General features: G+C 50.1%; 1 protein-coding gene across 1 annotated transcript in view; it reads right to left on the bottom strand.

The window, feature by feature from the left end:
- Nucleotides 1-867: 867 nt before the first annotated feature.
- Nucleotides 868-17,532, bottom strand: part of yjefn3 (YjeF N-terminal domain containing 3) — a 42,428-nt gene continuing 25,763 nt past the window's right edge. The window contains exons 2-6 of the mRNA XM_030371908.1: nt 15,630-15,738; nt 6,790-6,900; nt 2,751-2,864; nt 2,216-2,366; nt 868-1,637 (exon numbers count right to left, since the gene is read on the bottom strand). Coding sequence (XP_030227768.1) covers nt 1,441-1,637; nt 2,216-2,366; nt 2,751-2,864; nt 6,790-6,900; nt 15,630-15,738 — 682 coding nt within the window. The 3' untranslated portion in view covers nt 868-1,440. The remainder of the gene's footprint in view (nt 1,638-2,215; nt 2,367-2,750; nt 2,865-6,789; nt 6,901-15,629; nt 15,739-17,532) is intronic.

The following is a 17,532-nucleotide window of genomic DNA, read 5'->3' as shown; positions in this document are numbered from 1 at the left end:
TCTTGACAGCTTTACCGCCGAGTGGATTGAAGGCCATCGTTTTACTACACATTCCTAAACGTAGCGACATGTGTTGGAACACATGCACACACGCACAGACATACACGAGGCCGACGTCGGCGCGAGCCAGAGTTCGTATGCAGAGAAGACTCCCCAGATTTGTTTAAATCACGAATTACCTCATCGCTAAGCAAGAAAAAGAGCAGCGTCATTCGCAACACAGTCCCACTCCAAGGCTATTATAGGCGTAGCCAAGCGCTTAGTGCAGTGAGGAGTAAGCATCTTCTACCTCTAATTTAGTCTGATCACACTTTGTTTATGGCTTTGATTTGCAGATCAGGTCCAGTTGGGCGGCGAGCGAGGAGTTCTCCACGTAGCGGTCTGCTATCGGTTATCCGAGACCTAGAAATCCCGTCTGAGACGCACATAAATCCCTCAGGCTGGCTCGAGGTTGCTACTCTCCCGCCACTATCGGCACTAAAACAGAGGAATGGGTAGACGGACGGACGGACGGACAGATAGACAGACAGCCAGACAAAGGATGGACGGGCAGACAGATAAACAGAAAGACAAACAATTGATGGACAGAACGACAGAAAGACACCAGATGGACGGACGGACAGATACAGACAGCCAGACAAAGGATGGACGGACAGACAGATAAACAATAAGACAAACAATGGATGGACAGAACGACAGAAAGACAACAGATGGACGGACGGACGGACAGACGGACTGACTGACAACGAATGGAGGGACGGACGGACAGACAGACAGACAGACTGACTGACTGACTGACTGACTGACCACGGATGGATGGACAAACAGAGAGACAGGTAGATGACAATAATCAAATCGAACTCAAGCCACTTGTTAAATGGGACCTTTATTTAAGTAACAGATCAACAAATCTATCAGTGTACGTTCAACCAATAAAGTACCACCACTCAACAACAGATTGGGATTTTATCAAATTAATCAAAAGGGCATCGCCATAACAATAAATAAAACTACATTGATCTGAGAATAATAAAATGAGCCAAGAAGACATTCCAAATCAAATGAGAAAAATACTTCTTAATTTCAAACCCAATCTCCAAACCAAACCGAAAGAAACAAAGACGGATGGAAATAAACGGGAGGGTCGAGTACTGAGCATGAAATCAGACTCAGGCGAAACTCTTCATCGACAAATCCTTTAAGGAAAAACAGGTACTAAGATCTCACTCAAACTACAGATTTAGATGGTACTTTGACACTTCTACTGTAGGTCATCCTCTCAAAGGCAGAGCTACGGCGCACCCTGTTCTAAACGATGGAGGAACAGCACATCATAACCATGTAGAACTGGAACACTCTAGAAAGTACAAAACATGAGAACCGAGTACCCATATTTATTCAAAATGGAGGGAGCGGGTCTGCCTGGGTCGGTTGTGTGCGTTACAGTTCGATCAGACAGTCTGTACCGGGGTACTCTGGGAGATTCAGGTCGTATTTCTTCTGGATGTCGTACGGCAGGTAACGTCCGCCCAAGAAATGCTTCCCTGTGAAACTAGCGGCACACTTCTTGGGTGCCGTGAGCGATATGAGGACCTCTGGGTTTATTCCTTCTGTGCTGGCCTCATCGACGTCCCAACCTGGGAGGAGAGATGACAGAGACAGGGACATGGTGAGAGACATGGAGAATAACAGCTTGGGGAGCATCCTGTTGGGTAATCCTGAGTTCTTTGGCACTTTGTGTTGAAAGCAGCAAAGCCAAAAAAAGACTTGAAAACTTTTCAACTTTGATATTTAGCAGATGACGAACCACCTGCTATGGAAACATCCCTTGTGGAACCAAATAATTGCGATCAAGTTTTTTTCCGCTTACAAGCCAGAATAGATGCACCACAACTGATTACCCTAGCCCCTGATCGGGAACCAAGTTGGCGGGAGAAAAGAGCAACAGTCTGGAGTCGGTGACAGCCGGGATGGAGCCTTTGTGTATCTCTCTCTCTCTCTCTCTCTCTCTCTGAGAGGAGACTGGGATGGAGGTGGGGATAATCTCACACTAAGTTAACCACAGCAGGAAGATTTATCCCTGGTGTGTGTGTGCAGGCCGACTTGGAGAAGGCCGTGCTAGGAGGAGCCAAGCCTGCCCGGAGGCCCATCTATCACGCAGGGTTCAGAGACCCAGGCCAAGCTTTGAGTGCTTCACAAAAGGAGCCTGACTTACCTGAAGGCACGTCCACGCTGACGATGGGGATCTTCACCTGCTTCAGGGTCACCAGCATGCCGGCATAGGGTTCCTTGACGTTGGCCGGGTCGGCCTCCAGCCCGAGGATGGCGTCGATCACCAGGTGGTACGCGTCGTTGATCAGCTGAACCTACAGAGCAGACAGCAAGCCCATGTGATCCCTACAGGCCTGGGATTCTTCATGTACAACAGTGGCGACCGATGGGAAAATATCTCAAACCGTGGCCAGAGCTGCATTAACAGAAGTACAGCAATGGAATCAAGACTGTATTTATTGATTTATTTAAGGTTTATTTTAATAGGGACAGATACAGATACATAGAGAAGCTTGAGACAGTCATCGGATTTTTGCATCATAGTGTTTCCAGTCAGAGCAAATTCACGACACAATTGCGTCATTTCTAAATGAACATGACAACTCGATATCTAAACCAAATCCGAACAGCTTATTAATGTTTTCACCGATCTTTTTATGGATTAAGTAACGGAATAAGAGAAGGCGATGTGCGGGTACCTCGGTGGGCAGGTATGAGAGGAAGGGGATGTCCATCTTCTCACACTGCACGGTGAAGTCCTGGTGCAGACCGTTTGAGGAACGCTTGGGGTAATAAATGGTCGGCTCATATTCCTACAGGTCAGGAGGGGGTGGGGGGGGGTTGGGGGTGGGGGGGGGGGGGGGGGGGAGGGGGGGGGGGGGGGGGGGGGTGGTGACGAGAGAGGGAAAACAACCAAAAATAAACAGTGTGTGGAAGTAAGCTCACCCCATTAACTCGGTGAACGCTGTAGACCGGTCACGCTAGACATGATAACTTAGACAGCGGTGGCCGGTGGCGCTTTGTCGACCCACTGCACAAAGAAAACACTTAATTTCACTTAGGGGTCCGATGTGTTTGTGGATTCAGCTCGGCCCCCTCTTTGACTGATGGCTCGGGAGCAGACGCGAAAACCAGAAGCGCTCGCGGTCTGTGATGCTCCCATCGCCGCTGGCGACCACCTAAGATTTGTGATTCTAGCACGGCCGCGGAACCGTTGAGACGACCATAAAAGAATCCCGCCGCACTAGGACGCTGTCCTGCGCGCGTCAGAGCGCGTGTGTGTGTGTGTGTTTGTGTGTGTGTGTGTTTGCACACGTGTCTGTGTGTGTTTGGAGACGTGGGTGGCACCATGGTAAACATCTTTTGTGAGACTTTGAACAAGTGAGACACAGCCAGGCGCTTTCTGGGCCACGGAATGCAAATAAACCCGACCGAGCGGAACCGTACAGCCATTTGCCGGTCGTAATTTATTAGCAGTAGTCGGGCAATTAAGACATTTAGAGTGTATTATAGGGAATCTGTGCTTTTCTAACGATGTGTTACCTAGCCCTAGTCGTGATGTCAACAGGATGACGAGAGCCATACACTTTATTGAGAGGCAGTAAATCTAATCATTGTGATGATTGGAGGGGATTTAGACAACAAAATTCCCCACGTACGATCTGTTCAGCCAAGAGAAATACATTAACACCCCATCATCTCTTTATATTCATCCAATTGCTTCTGAGTATTTCTGCAAACTATAACTGTGAGCTGGGGACTCACAGTGATGGAGAACTTGGCGTCGGTCCTCCCTATTGATGGTTCTCACTCCCGAGCAGCATAAAAGTGAGTCTGAGCCTCCTAACATGAAGCCTCCGCGTGGATTGCTGCAGCAGGAAGTCATTCGTCAGGCAGCCAGACGTGCTACTGGCTACCCGGGCCTCTAGACCAATCAGGGCACCTCGCCAGCCGTCACCTGACGTCATCCCCATGGTTACCGTCGAGAGAACACAACCTCGAGCAGCCGCCGTGCCTCAGACCCCCTTGGAGGTCCCCGCCCTAACAAAACAGCAGTAACACACCGATACCATCGCCCCGAGACCGCTGTCTTCTATATACCGTCACAGCACATGAACGGCGGAATGATCCATCTGGGCTGTAGGAGGCGGGGGGGTGCAGGTCACAGACAGGACACCAGCGTAGTCACTGCTGGTTTTCAGGGAGGTTAACCAGATTACCCGGCCTCCTTCAGAGTCTGAGTTTTCTTGTAATGGGTGACGATGATGATGATGGTTCCCCTGTTTTGTCTCACAGTTCACCGGGCGCTGGAAGGTGCTTCGCAACGGTCAAAAAAACAAAGCCTTTCCTTGAGGAGGACGAGTTTTCCATTGGGGTGCCGCCGTTTACTCTTTGACTCATCCCTGGAAACACGGCGGGCCCCCCCGGTGTAGGGTGGGGGGCCCCACGGGGCACCTTGAAGGCATCTTCACACCCCATGTATCGGTTAGTGTAACACGCGTGCTGCGGAGGGGAACTAATGGAGGCCATTCTGCGCCAGGGCGGCCCTCGACGGTGGGAACGCGGGGGACGAGTTCGCGTTCCTCTTGTTGTTTGGTTTTGTTTCCATGTGCCGAGGTGTGGAAAGAGTCAGAGGCCGACGCCAGATGCACTAAGACAAACACGCGCAAGTGTGCCGTTCTGCCGTTCCCCCCCCCCCCCCTCCCCACAATCCCCTCGTCGCTGGTTGTTCATTTCTATTTCTTGTCTAATCACATTCACAGCTTGAATCGGTGCCCTAAGGCGAGGATGTGTGTGTGTGTATTTGCGTGTGCCTGTGTCTGTATGTGTGTGTGTACATGTATGTGCATTTGCATGCGCCTGTGTGTGTATGCGTGTGTGCTTGTGTGTGTATGCATGTTTCTGTGTGTGTGTGTATGCAGACCTGTGTGTGTGTGTGTGCCCGTCTGTGTACACGTGTGTGTGTGTATGCGTGTGCACGTGTGTGTATGCACGTGTGTGCGTGTGTGTGTGTGTGTGTGTGTGTGTTTGCGTGGGTGTGTGGGTGGGTTCCAGAACACTAGACGATTCATACTTGTGTCTGTCTCCTCGCTGCACCTCTAGCCTGGCAGGGTTCACCTCACACCGATGGAAAACATATACTCTTACAGCCTGAGAGCACTTGATTTTCCAAAGAAAACACAACGTTCTCGAGCCACTGTGCGGTTTCAAAGCACCTCAGCCACATGTTGATGTGATGTTCTTATCGTCTGCGTCTGAACCATTCCCTTTCCCTATCGTTGCGTCGTGGGGACCGCTTCCATCCCGCTGAGAAGGCAAACGATATCGCTTTTCTCGTGCTCGTCGTGCTGGAAAGCATTTGCATTTGCTAGAATTTTGATTTCGTGCTCTGATTGTTCTCAGCCTCACATCTGAGTCACTCTGGATGAAAGCCTCTGCTGAAGGACCAGTAAATGTAATGTAATCCTGGTTAGAGCTGTGCTGGATAATTGTTCTTTGGAGCGACGGTGTGTAATAGATCAACCTGAAAGCTGGCCCCCTCTTGTGCTCAGCCCAGGGGGAGACAGCGAGACACAGAGGGGGGTGAAAGAGAAATAAAGAGAGAGAGAGAGAGAGAGACAGAGAGAGAGAGAGAGAGAGAGAGAGAGAGAGAGAGAGAGAGAGAGAGAGAGAGTGATGGAGAGGAAGAGAGAGAGAGAGAGAGAGAGAGAGAGAGAGAAAGAGTGAGAGAGAGAGATATAGAGTGAGACAGACAACACAGAGAGAGAGAGAGAAAGAGAGAGAGAGAGAGAGAGAGAGAGAGAGAGAGAGAGAGAGAGCGTGAGAGACTTGTCTTCTCTTGCAAGAAAACATAATATTAACGTGGCATCGGTCGGAGCAACAGCTCTACTTTGCAAACGGAGGGTCAATAACGCGTTTGGAAAGGTACGTCGATGGATCCAGTTCACGAGGTGCGCATCCTGTGACACACACACAAACACACGCCGGCCTTCACCTCTCCTCAGACACACACACACACACACACACCGGGGCCTGCACCTCTTCGTCGCCGGCCGTCCAGAGCGACCGACGCCTGGCTCTCCTCAGGAGCTTCTGCCGCATGGCTCCCTGCGTCGGGTGAATCCTGTGTTCCGAGGCGTGGGTGAGACTTTTTTTCCTGGAACCATCAATCAGCTCCCGCGGCATATGGCCCCAGAGAGCACCCAGACAGCACTGGCATGACATCACATCATGGCGGCCGTCCGCTAGAGAGAGACCCAGACGGCTATAACGGCGCGCAACAATAGCATGACATCATGGCTGGTCTCCACTGCCCGCGGCGCAGGAAGTAGCGGGATAACAGCGGTGCCGAGATCTTTCACAGGAGCCGAACACAAATACCTCAAAACACAGAGGGCCCGTCGCATGTCGTAAATACTCTCACTTCCCCCCTCACCCCTCGCTTCCCTCGCTGTTTAACTCTCTCGCACGGCACGCTGTACTAGTGTGCGCCTGGAGCCAGGCCTGTGACTGAAGCCAGCGGTATGTGCTGCGGTTTGCGCGTTGCTCTTTTTTCCCTCGCGGAGTATTAGATTTAATAGGAATGTCCTGCGGTGAGCTGATCGCTCTTCAACGTTCGGCAGTGGGGGCCGAGCCCGGCGTGGTCAGACTGCTCCGTCACACCGTGATAATAACAATAACAACCCCCTCATCATCGTAACGGTGCTAATCACTATAAAACCTGGTGGGCCGACTTACAAACATGCGCAGGTGTCTGGCGCAGACCAGCCCGATGCAGCCGTTCTGGTCAGGCCCGCACACCACCAGCACCGTGGGCTGCTTCCTCCCCATGGAGCTGAGAGGGTAGGCCTGCAGAGAGAGAGAGGGGGGGGGGGGGGGGGGGGGGGGGAGAGAGAGGGGGGGGAGATAGGGAGAGAGAGGGGGGGAGAGAGAGAGAGGGGGGGGAGAGAGAGGGAGGGAGGGAGAGGGGGGGAGAGAGAGAGGGGGGGAAGATAGAGAGAGAGAGGGGGGGGAGAGAGAGAGAGGGGGGGGGAGAGAGAGAGAGAGAGGGAGGGAGAGGGGGAGAGAGAGAGAGAGAGAGAGAGAGGGGGGGATAGAGAGAGAGAGAGAGAGAGAGAGAGAGAGAGAGAGAGAGAGAGAGGGGGGGGGTGGGGGGGGGGAGAGGGGGGGGGGTGGGGGGGAGAGAACGAGGGGGGATAGAGAGAGAGAGAGAGAGAGAGAGAGAGAGAGAGAGAGAGAGAGAGAGAGAGGGGGGGGGGGAGAGAGGAAGAGGGAGAGGGTGGGTGGGAGGGAGGGTGAGAGAGAGATTGTGAACATTATGACTGAGAGCTCGTGGATATAAACAGGGCTGTTGGTGAATAGTGTACAACGTGGAGATGGGAGTACAAAGGTTAAGAAAAGATGACAGACCAGCTGACACAGTGTTTATGGTGTTTATCCCTTGAAGTTGCGAAGGCACTTTCTTTAAAATGATTGGCTATCTTTTGCAAAACTCTACACACTGCAAGACCTTATACCAAACCAGCAAACCATTTTACATCTATTGCAAACAGTTATCGCTTCAACCTCTAGAAAAATGTATGTTTTGCATCAACACAGTACACAAAAACATAATATGAATAAAACATAAAGCAGCAACCAAGCACTGATAAATTAAATACAATTGTGGCTCTTGCTCTTTCTGTGTGCAGGGCATAGTATGTTGTTGCCATCAGGTTTCGTCATTCATGTAGTCATCACACACACAAACACAAACAGGTATCCCAACGTGTCCAGAGTGGATGTGTGTTCCATAACACACCATCAGTACAAATCAGTGGAAAAAGTTGCAAAAAGAAACAACAACAAAAATGTAAAAGAAGGTAAGATCAATGACATTTAGGGCGGGGAAAAAAAACGGCTCAAATTTTTGCAAAATCTTGCCTTCTCTGTGTGTCTAACCGTTAGACTTCATCAACATCACATGCGACGTTGTCCTGAGCTCTCAGCGTGGTAAGTATCGTATCCTGGCCCCTCTCCCACCATTACCCTTGGGCCAGGCACTGCTGCCTCACAGCCAGAACACTCTAGGTTCAACTGAAATCAGCAGTTTTTGTGTTCTTCCTCCTTCTCTTCCCTGTCCTCTTCATCTCCCCCATCCCACTTCTCCCCCTCCTCCTCCTCTTTGCTTAAAAACCTCCTCGTTTACCACTTTCTCCTTTCTCCTTCCTCCTTCTCATCCTCCTGACCCCTCATACTATCGGTCCAATATTGGCCAAACATAATGTTTACCGGTGGCTAATTTGTAGCACTCAAGCTCTGATTGTAAGTGAACTCATTATCTAAAAGTGTTCTCACATGTGTCAGTGTGGAACTGCTATCGGTCCAATAGTGGTGCGATGTCGAGTGTGGTGTTTACAGTATTGCTAGAAGTGTTTTGTTGAATTGTGAACTGAGTGTAGAGAACTGACTTGTGTTTACAGTTAACACAAAGTATGATTAGAAGATTAGACAGGGAGTGTAAAAAGGACAAATGTTGAGAAAATAATCACTGTTAAGCATTAAGGCATTCAGATCTCTTTCTCTAGGGGTCACTCGTATCCTCGAGCTGGCTGTGGGCCCTTATCACTATAAAAAATACATTCTACAACCAAGTAAGAGGATGAAAGCAAGGTCTTTCTGTCTGTCCGTCTGTCTGTCCGTCTGTCCGTCCGTCTGTCTCTCTTTCAGTCTCTCTTTCAAACTCTGTCTCTCTCTGTCTCTCTCTGTCTGTCTGTGTCTCTCTGTCTCTCTCTCACTCCTTTTCCCTCTCTCAATGAGGAAAGGAATCATTTTCATTAAAATACAGCTGGCAAAGTGGTGGAAAAATACCAGGGTCTTTACCGTGGGTTGCTTCCGTACTAAGGTTGGTCTTTCCATCTAAGGTCCAGAAGTAGGGTACTGGCTTCACCTCAATCATTGGGCCCTGTCTGCTTGTAAATCATGTGGCACCTTCTAAAAGGGTCAGTTATTTGCTGTTGGAGCTGTCAGCCAATCGGCTACTCTTGGATCACACCAAAATAAAAACAAGGATGTGTGTGTGTGTGTGTGTGTGTGTGTGTGTGTGTGTGTGTGTGTGTGTGTGTGTGTGTTTGCGTGTGTGTGTGTGTGTTTGCGTGTGTGTGTGTGTGTGTGTGTGTGTGTGTGTGTGTGTGTGTGTGTGTGTGTGTCGGTGTCAGTGTGTGTGTCGGTGTGTGTGTGCGTGCGTGCGTTTCTGTGATGATTTTGTGTATCGGTACCAGTGTATATTATGTCTTAGTCTGTGTGTGTTTCTGGGTGAGTGTGTGCGTGCGTGTGCGTGCGTGTGTGTGTGTGCGTGTGTGTGCGTGCGTGCGTGCGTGTGTCTGTGTCAGTGATGTGTCGGGGGATGACTCACGTTAATCACAGCAGGGCCTGAAGCAGCCATAGCTCTCCTCCATGCCTGACGCATCAAGTCTTCCCACCACCAGAGAGGTCCATTAACAACACTGTAAACATATGTCACTGTCGTTCTGCTCGTGGACTGGCCCGTGATGGGCTGATTGAGGATGATACGATAATGAGAAACAACTCGCACCGCTGCATTTCCCAGACGTGAGAAGATTGAGATCCGTAATGAAAGCCGGCTCCATGGAGAGGCGGGCCAACGCGCTGTGACTAAACACGTAACGTTTGATTACTCCGATAACGTCACAGTTATTACAGATAATCAGACTACAGCCGGGGTGAGAGAAACACACGAGTCGGGGCGTTGGCTCCGATATTAAACAGGAAATCATGTGACTAGACAAGAGCCCACCTGTCGCGTCTCTGCCTCTTTATTTTAGCAATAAGCTACAAAATGGCCAACATGGTCTCACAGGAATCCGTGAAATGACTACGGTCGGACGCTTAACTCGAAATCCGTGGCCACATTACGGAAACACGCCGATATCCGTGTGTGAGCCACGGAATAACAGTGTCATTTACTTGCATTGGAGCAAATTCCGTGGCCACATCACGGACAATTTAAGTATTTCAGTGAGACCACCCCGGGTTTTGAGTTAAGCCCCCGTGGTCGACTCGCTCGTTGAAACGGGGATCCGTGTGTGAGCCACGGAACATCAGCGTCATTAACTTGCATTGGAGCAAATTCCGTGGCCACATCACGGAAATCGGCGTGTTTCCGTGATTTGTCCACGGATTTCGAGTTATTCGTCCGTAGTCATTTCACGGATTCCTGTGAGACAAGGTTGAAAATGGCAGCACCGAAATGTACAGATTCTTCACTTCCACCGGTGGTGGCAGCTGGATCAGACAGAGAAGTCGGCCGCTCACATAGAACGAATGGGAGCAACGCGACAGTGCTTTAATTAGGGCAATAAAGTGCAGAAACCGAGAGACACGGTTTTCACCGAGACTCTCCTCAGCAGGAGGTGGAGGTGGAGGTGGTGACGGTCGGAGAGGTGTGACGTAGGCCCTTTAGGATACACAGTGGAAAGCTATCTTTAACTCCAAGAAAAAGAACTGCAATACCAGAAGAGGCGAATTCGTGAACTCATTAACAGCTGAGTAAGTGAGAGAGAGAGAGAGAGAGAGAGAGAGAGAGAGAGAGAGAGAGAGAGAGAGAGAGAGAGAGAGAGAGAGAGAGAGAGAGGGAGAGAGAGAGAGAGAGAGAGAGAGAGAGAGAGAGAGAGAGAGGGAGAGAGGGAGAGAGAGAGAGACAGAGAGAGAGAGACAGAGAATGTGAGCAAGGGGGCGAGAGACATACAGCAGCAGCAGGAGCAGCATGAGAGAGATGGAGAGAATGTGGTTCTGAGGCACCAGAGATAGAAGAGTCTCTCAGTTGGTCTCATGCTGGGAGAGTGTGCGTTAACGACCCAAAGTTCATTTACAGAGACACTCTGCATCTCTGCATGGAAATGGAAACCTGCCCATGGCGTGTTTGCTTGTGTGCGCGCGTGTGTGTGTGTGTGTGTGCGTGGTGTGTGTGTGTGTCAACACAAGGATATGTCTTTCACACACACACACTCACAAGCACACGCACACACAAGGATATGTCATCAGTGTGTCGGTGTAACAGACTGCACTGACCTGTTTCCCAGCAGGGAGAAGCTAACTTTAATTACCTCGGCTCTGCCTTAATGACCAGCTGTCAGCAGTAGAAGTGTCAGTCTGCTGCGAATCACAGGTAGTTTCTCTTACAAAATGGACCCAGACAAAATCGCAAACAAACCTGCATTATGTCAAGATAATAGTCGCAAACTAAAGAATTCATGACAGTGATTTCAATAAATATGATCTAAATAGATCTATGTATTATATAGAAATAGATGCATACACCCACACATAATTATGATTGTGATTATGATTGTGTTGTTGTATTTTCCAGGGGCGCATTCCAATTGTTGGTAATTCCCAGCCATGTCAAGCAATGGCTTTATTTATTATTATCTTTATTAATCTGACCTGCACCCATCTCTGGGTGCCCAGCAAAAATTATGGAGCAAAACTTGACCTGCACCCATCCTTGGGTGCAGGTCAAGATTTGCTCCATCCTTTTTGCTGGGCACAACTTAGTTTTAAGTTTTATTTTAACTTTTAAAATATCCCTGTATTCTGACACAGGGTTCGTTTTAACCGAGTGTTGGTTTCCGTTGTACGGGCTTTTAAAGGCTACATCAGCATGTCTGGTCTGCTGAGATGTGCCAGGCGAGGAGGGGTGCGATGTGACGTACGTGACTGGTTTACGAGTGTGCATGAAGGCGTACATTCACACGGGACTTTACTCTATTGAGGCGGACTATCTAAGGTCAAGCTAAAATAATGATTAATTTTTTAGGTATTTGACTTGACCATTGGATACTAAAACAATCCAATTGAGCTTCATGTATGAATGCAGTTTAATGACACTCTATTTAAATAACCAAATTGTGAAACTAATACCAGTTGTGGGGTTAAATGCATATTAGAAACGTTATATCGTGACCCTTTTCCAACAGATGTTATGTCAGCATAACTCATTTAGTTTTAGATGAGATAATTCGATTTCATAGACATACATTAGATAATTTCATGTCCATATGAGTCGAATGGAAGATGATAAATCTCATGATGTAATCCATGCTAGCCAACTCAAAGCCCCTGTGTTCTGCTCAATGAGCTAATGCAAACAGAATAAAACATGCACACCCACACACACAAACACACATGCGCACACGCACACAAACACACACACACGCACACACACACACACACACACACAAGCAGATGCAAGCATGAGCTATGGATGCTGATGTTTTTGATGGAACCTGGAATGATTTCTCGCTTCGCGCTCATAATCTATTCTGCAACAGTGTGCCGTAGTGTTCTATCCAGACGCTGAGAGATCGAGAGAGATACAGAGAGACTGAGGGAGAGAGAGAGAGAGAGAGAGAGAGAGGGGGAGAGAGAGAGAGAGAGAGAGGGGGAGAGAGACAGAGAGAGAGAGGGGGAGAGAGAGAGAGAGAGAGAGAGAGAGAGAGAGAGAGAGAGAGAGAGAGAGAGAGAGAGAGAGAGAGAGAGAGAGAACGAGAAAGGGGGAGAGGAAAGCGAGAAAGCGGGAGAGAGAGCGAGAGAGAGATGGAGCGAAAGAAATAGAAAACGAGAGGGGGGAGAGAGAAAGAGAGAGAACCATAAAGATCGAGATGGAGAGAGAGAGAGGTAGAGAGAACGAGAGATTGTGATGGAGAGAGAGGGGGAGAGAGAGAGAGAGAGAAGGGGGAGAGAGAGAGAGAGAGAGAGAGAGCGAGAGCGAGAGAAAAGGGAGAGAACAGAGAGAGAGCTAAAATGGAGAGAGAGAGAGGGAGATGGAGGGATCGTGATGGAGAGAGATAGGGGGAGAGAGAGAGAGAGAGCGAGAGCGAGAGAAAAGGGAGAGAATAGAGTGAGAGAGAGATAGAGAGAGAGAATAGAGAGAGAGCGAGAGAGAGAGAGAGAGAGAGAGAGAGAGAGAGAGAGAGAGAGAGAGAGAGAGAGAGAGAGAGAGAGAGAGAGAGAGAGAGAGAAAGAGATAGAGAGAGAGAATAGAGAGAGAGAGAGAGAGAGAGATGGAGAGATCTTGATGGAGAGAGAGTATGAAAAGGCCTATATCCGTGCACGTGGACGTGTGTGCGGTTGCAGCAGTGCATGTTTGTGGGGGTCTCTGGAAGCCGACCCGTAGACCACCAGTGAAATCACACCGTCTGCTTCCTCTGCTGTAATTCCCCCTTAAATAGGGCTGATGTAATGCGGGCAGCCGGTAGCCGGCAGCCGGTAGCGTGCTGTTTGGCGGCCTGCGGGTGGCTCTGGCCCGGGGCCAGGCGGGGTCCAGGCGAGGGCCAGGCGGGGGCTGAGCCGTGTTTGTCTAGTAACGCTATGCTGTCTGGGGCCGGCGCTGCTGCTGCTGCTGTGGGGGCCGGCTCGGGGCCCGGAGTGGGGGGATGAAGATAGCAGAGAGGGAGAGGATGTGGCTGGAGGGTTGGTTGCACGGAGCAGGTCCTCTCCACTCTATCACTACCCGTCTCCCCCCCCTCTCCTCTCCCTGCCTCAGCCAGCGCTAGGATTGATTTCATTCAGCTTTCTTTTTTCTTTCTTTCTGCCCACCGATCTTTCTCCGCACGTCTGTTTCTTTGGGTTCAGCTCGCCGTCTGTTTCTTTGGGTTCAGCTCGCCATCTCCAATTTTGTTTGTCGAAAAGCTTTTATCTGACGCTCAACAGCCAACGGCCTCCGTCTGTCTGTAACTCGCTCCGTCCGTCTGTCTGTACGTCACTCCGTCCGGCTGTCCTTATCCCACCTCTCGGTATCCTTTCCATCTGTCTTTCTCAGTTTTTCCTGTCTTCCTGTTTTCCTGTCTCTCTCCGTCACGCGCTGACTCCTGCCTTGACTCCTCCCCCCCCCCCCCCCCCCCCCCAGCGCGGACGTTCCTGAGGGGAACGCCGTGCTAGGAACAAAAGGTTCCGCTGCCTCCCAGGAAGCTTCCGATTCGGGCGGAGGTCGCACAGCACGTGAACCTCCGACCGAAAACGAGCGACGCATGACGCCGGCCACAGCTTTGATCCTGACACGCTACTGAGTACAGCAGAGGGAGCGCCACAACCTCCACCAGGTCCAACTCCATCGCCTCCTCCACCTCCTCCACCATCTCCTCCACCGCCATCACCACCACCATCTCCTCCACCACCACCACCTCCAGCACCACCACCTCCAGCACCACCCCCTCCACTTCCCCCTCCTACACCACCTCCACCACCACCTCCACCTCATCCACCTCCACCATCCCCTCTGACTCCACCACCACCACCACCACCTCCTCCACCACCACCTTCACCTTCACCACCATAACCTCCACCTTCACCCCCACCAACTCCACCACCACCTCCTCCACCTCCACCTCCACCACCACTCCCACCTCCTCCTCCAGGAGTGGGTGTTACTTGTGCTCTGCTTCTCCACAACCTCCACCACCTCCTCCACCAACACCTCCACCACTTCCTCCACCTCCACCGCCTCCACCAGAGCGCGCAGGGGGAGACCTGGCGGCCGGTAAGTGCGCCGTTTAGTGTCGCTGTGCCGTGGAGCGCGTTTAGACGGGCTGTCTGGAACACTTGGGACGGGAGTACGGAAACCCGTCCCTGAGACAAAACATTGACGTTCGTCTCGTGTGTGAAAATGTTCAGAGGTAAATTGGGCATGCAGGAATGCAACATAGCCCGGCGAACTGGGAAGCCTGGAAGGAAATCGATGAACTTTGCCACACCGGAATCCTGTTCTCTCTCACTAAACGGCGGGGACGAAGGGTGATGGTGTACACGTTTTAGTCCTGATCACAGCGTGATTTCAAAAGTACAGAGTAGGCTTACATCAAATAGCAAGGAAAATATACAACAGAGCTGACCTGCGTCGAAAGAGAAGTAAAGCAGAGGAGGAAAGAACGGTACATGGCCAAACTATATATAGATATGCTTACACAGGGAGCAGATGTACTTTGACCTCACCACACACACACACATACCACACACACACACACACACACACACACACACACACACACACACACACACACACACACACACACACACACACACACACACACACACACACACATACACACTCACAAAGTCCCAAACAGACACACAGCCTCACACACTCACACACACACCACACGCACGCAGTCCACACACACACACACTAACACACACACACACACACACACACACACACACACACACACACACACACACACGCACACGCGCAGCCTCTGCCAAGGCAGTGGGACATTAGGAAGAGGAACTCTTTCTTTCGCCACAATACTTTATTCTAGCTCTTGCTGGTGCTGCTGCTGGCCTTTGCCTCTCCACGGGAAAGCAAACTCCAAAACATCTTTATTAGCTATAAAAACAGATCACTGTGCCTACGGTTAAAATACTTATGCAGGGGAACACTTACTCAGCCCTCTCTCAGGGTGAAGCAATGGTTTGAAGAGAGGGACAGGGTTCAAACCAGTGTACCACCACACTGGGGGGGGGGGGGGGGGGGGGGTTTGGGGGGCTGGGTGGGTGGGTGGATGGGGGTGGGAACAGACCTTAGTGATGGCGATGGCACAGGCGTGACCCCAGATCTCGATCAGCTGCTGCGGTCCAAACCGGTACTCCTTCAGCAGCTCAGACTCTATGGCCTCGGCCTCGGCTTTACTGGGGAGGGGGGAGAGACAGAGAGAGAGAGAGAGAGAGAGAGAGAGAGAGAGAGAGAGAGAGAGAGAGAGAGAGAGAGAGAGAGAGAGAGAGAGAGAGAGAGAGAGAGAGAGAGAGAGAGAGAGTAAGTGACACAGAGAGTAAGAGATTGTCATCTATGATTCATATGCACAGTGTGTTGGCCAGGAAGTCATTCATGATGATGATGAGTGAAAGATACAGTAAGTCAGAAACAGACTCAGCCAGAGGGCTGTGAGCGGTGGCAGAAGAGCACAGCGCACCACCGTGTACACACACTACCACCCAGCCCCCCCCCGTCTCCACAGTGACCCTCGTTAGGGACGTCTTCGTCACGATCACCAGTGCTGTCATGGCGTCAGACGTTGGGTATTAGATGTAGTCGCTTAGCGGACGCAAAGGGACATTTGAGTGGATGGGACAGTACGTCTCTGTCAGAGTTTATAACCTGCTTGGATTAATGGGCTGAAGTAATGGGCTGCGACTTTCCGAATGAAACCAGATATAAGCACAGGATAGACGGACGGTCAATCGTTCTTAATGCGAGTGCTGAAATAACTAAGTAGGCCTCGACCAAAAACGTCAACAAAAAAGAACAATAACAGCAAACCGAATGCTCCAGAATGAGGAGTAAAGTAAGGGGGGGTTAAGGTGTTATCATGGCCGTAGCCTAGCAACACAGGGGCTCGGACAGGTTTTAAGAATAAATCGCAACGCTGGAAAAGGCAAGGAGCCCCCAAGGTACAGTGTTTAGTGGCTCCATTATATTTTATACATGCCGTACATTTTGAAAGTGACATTTAGAGGTATTTGGAGGGGAAATACACCACTAATAGAGCAACACACGGTTGTGAGGTATTTAACAGTTTAAAAATAAAAGACACGTGTCACGGTTCAGGTCTTCCTCTTTAAACCGTTTTAAGAGTGTTGAGGACCCAGGCTGTTTAAGCAAGTTACATGCGTCACTGTATGTGCATGTCATGTGCTTATAGCAGGGTCGTGAGGTGGTTATGTGTGTGTGTGTGTGTGTGTGTGTGTGTGTGTGTGTGTGTGTGTGTGTGTGTGTGTGTGTGTGTGTGTGTGTGTGTGTGTACATGCTTCTATGTTCACATGCTTGTGTGTGTGTGTGTGTGTGTGTGTGTGTGTGTGTGTGTGTGTGTACATGCTTCTATGTTCACATGCTTGTGTGTGTGTGTGTGTGTGTGTGTGTGTGTGTGTGTGTGTGTGTGTGTGTGTGTGTGTGTGTGTGTGTGTGTGTGTGTGTGTGTGTGTGTGTGTATGTGTGTGTGTGTTTGTGTGTGGTTGGGAGTGGGCCCTGTTCAACAGACTGCTGACTCTGACCTGTGTCTGAGCTCCACACAGACGGTATCACGCTAGAGACCCCTGGTGGAGCAGTCAGCACAACAGCTTAAGCTAGCTCACAGGTCAGCTGCAGACAACAGGGCCCCAACCCAGAACCTTGGAGAAACAAACCCAGCAAATTAAATATAACTTAAAAACATCAGCTAGGGCTGGATGGCTGGTTTTTAGTCCCATTAAAGTCACCTCGTCACCAAAGACACATCCTTTTTCATTAATCCAAAAAAAGACTACATTTTGTATCATTGTTTTTTTAAAACAATGACCTCTACATCATCGAGAAATCATGTATTTTGTAAGGGACTACGATACATACAAGTGTCATTTTATTAATCAACACTGGGGAAAGACAGCAGGGCACAGAGAATGTATCAGGGCTCCCTGTCACTCCTCATCGTGCGGTGAGGAATTACAACA

The sequence above is a fragment of the Gadus morhua genome, chromosome 12 (genome assembly GCF_902167405.1).
Source record: "Gadus morhua chromosome 12, gadMor3.0, whole genome shotgun sequence".
NCBI classification, from domain to species: Eukaryota; Metazoa; Chordata; class Actinopteri; order Gadiformes; family Gadidae; genus Gadus; species Gadus morhua.
This window is presented reverse-complemented; position numbering and strand designations above follow the sequence as displayed.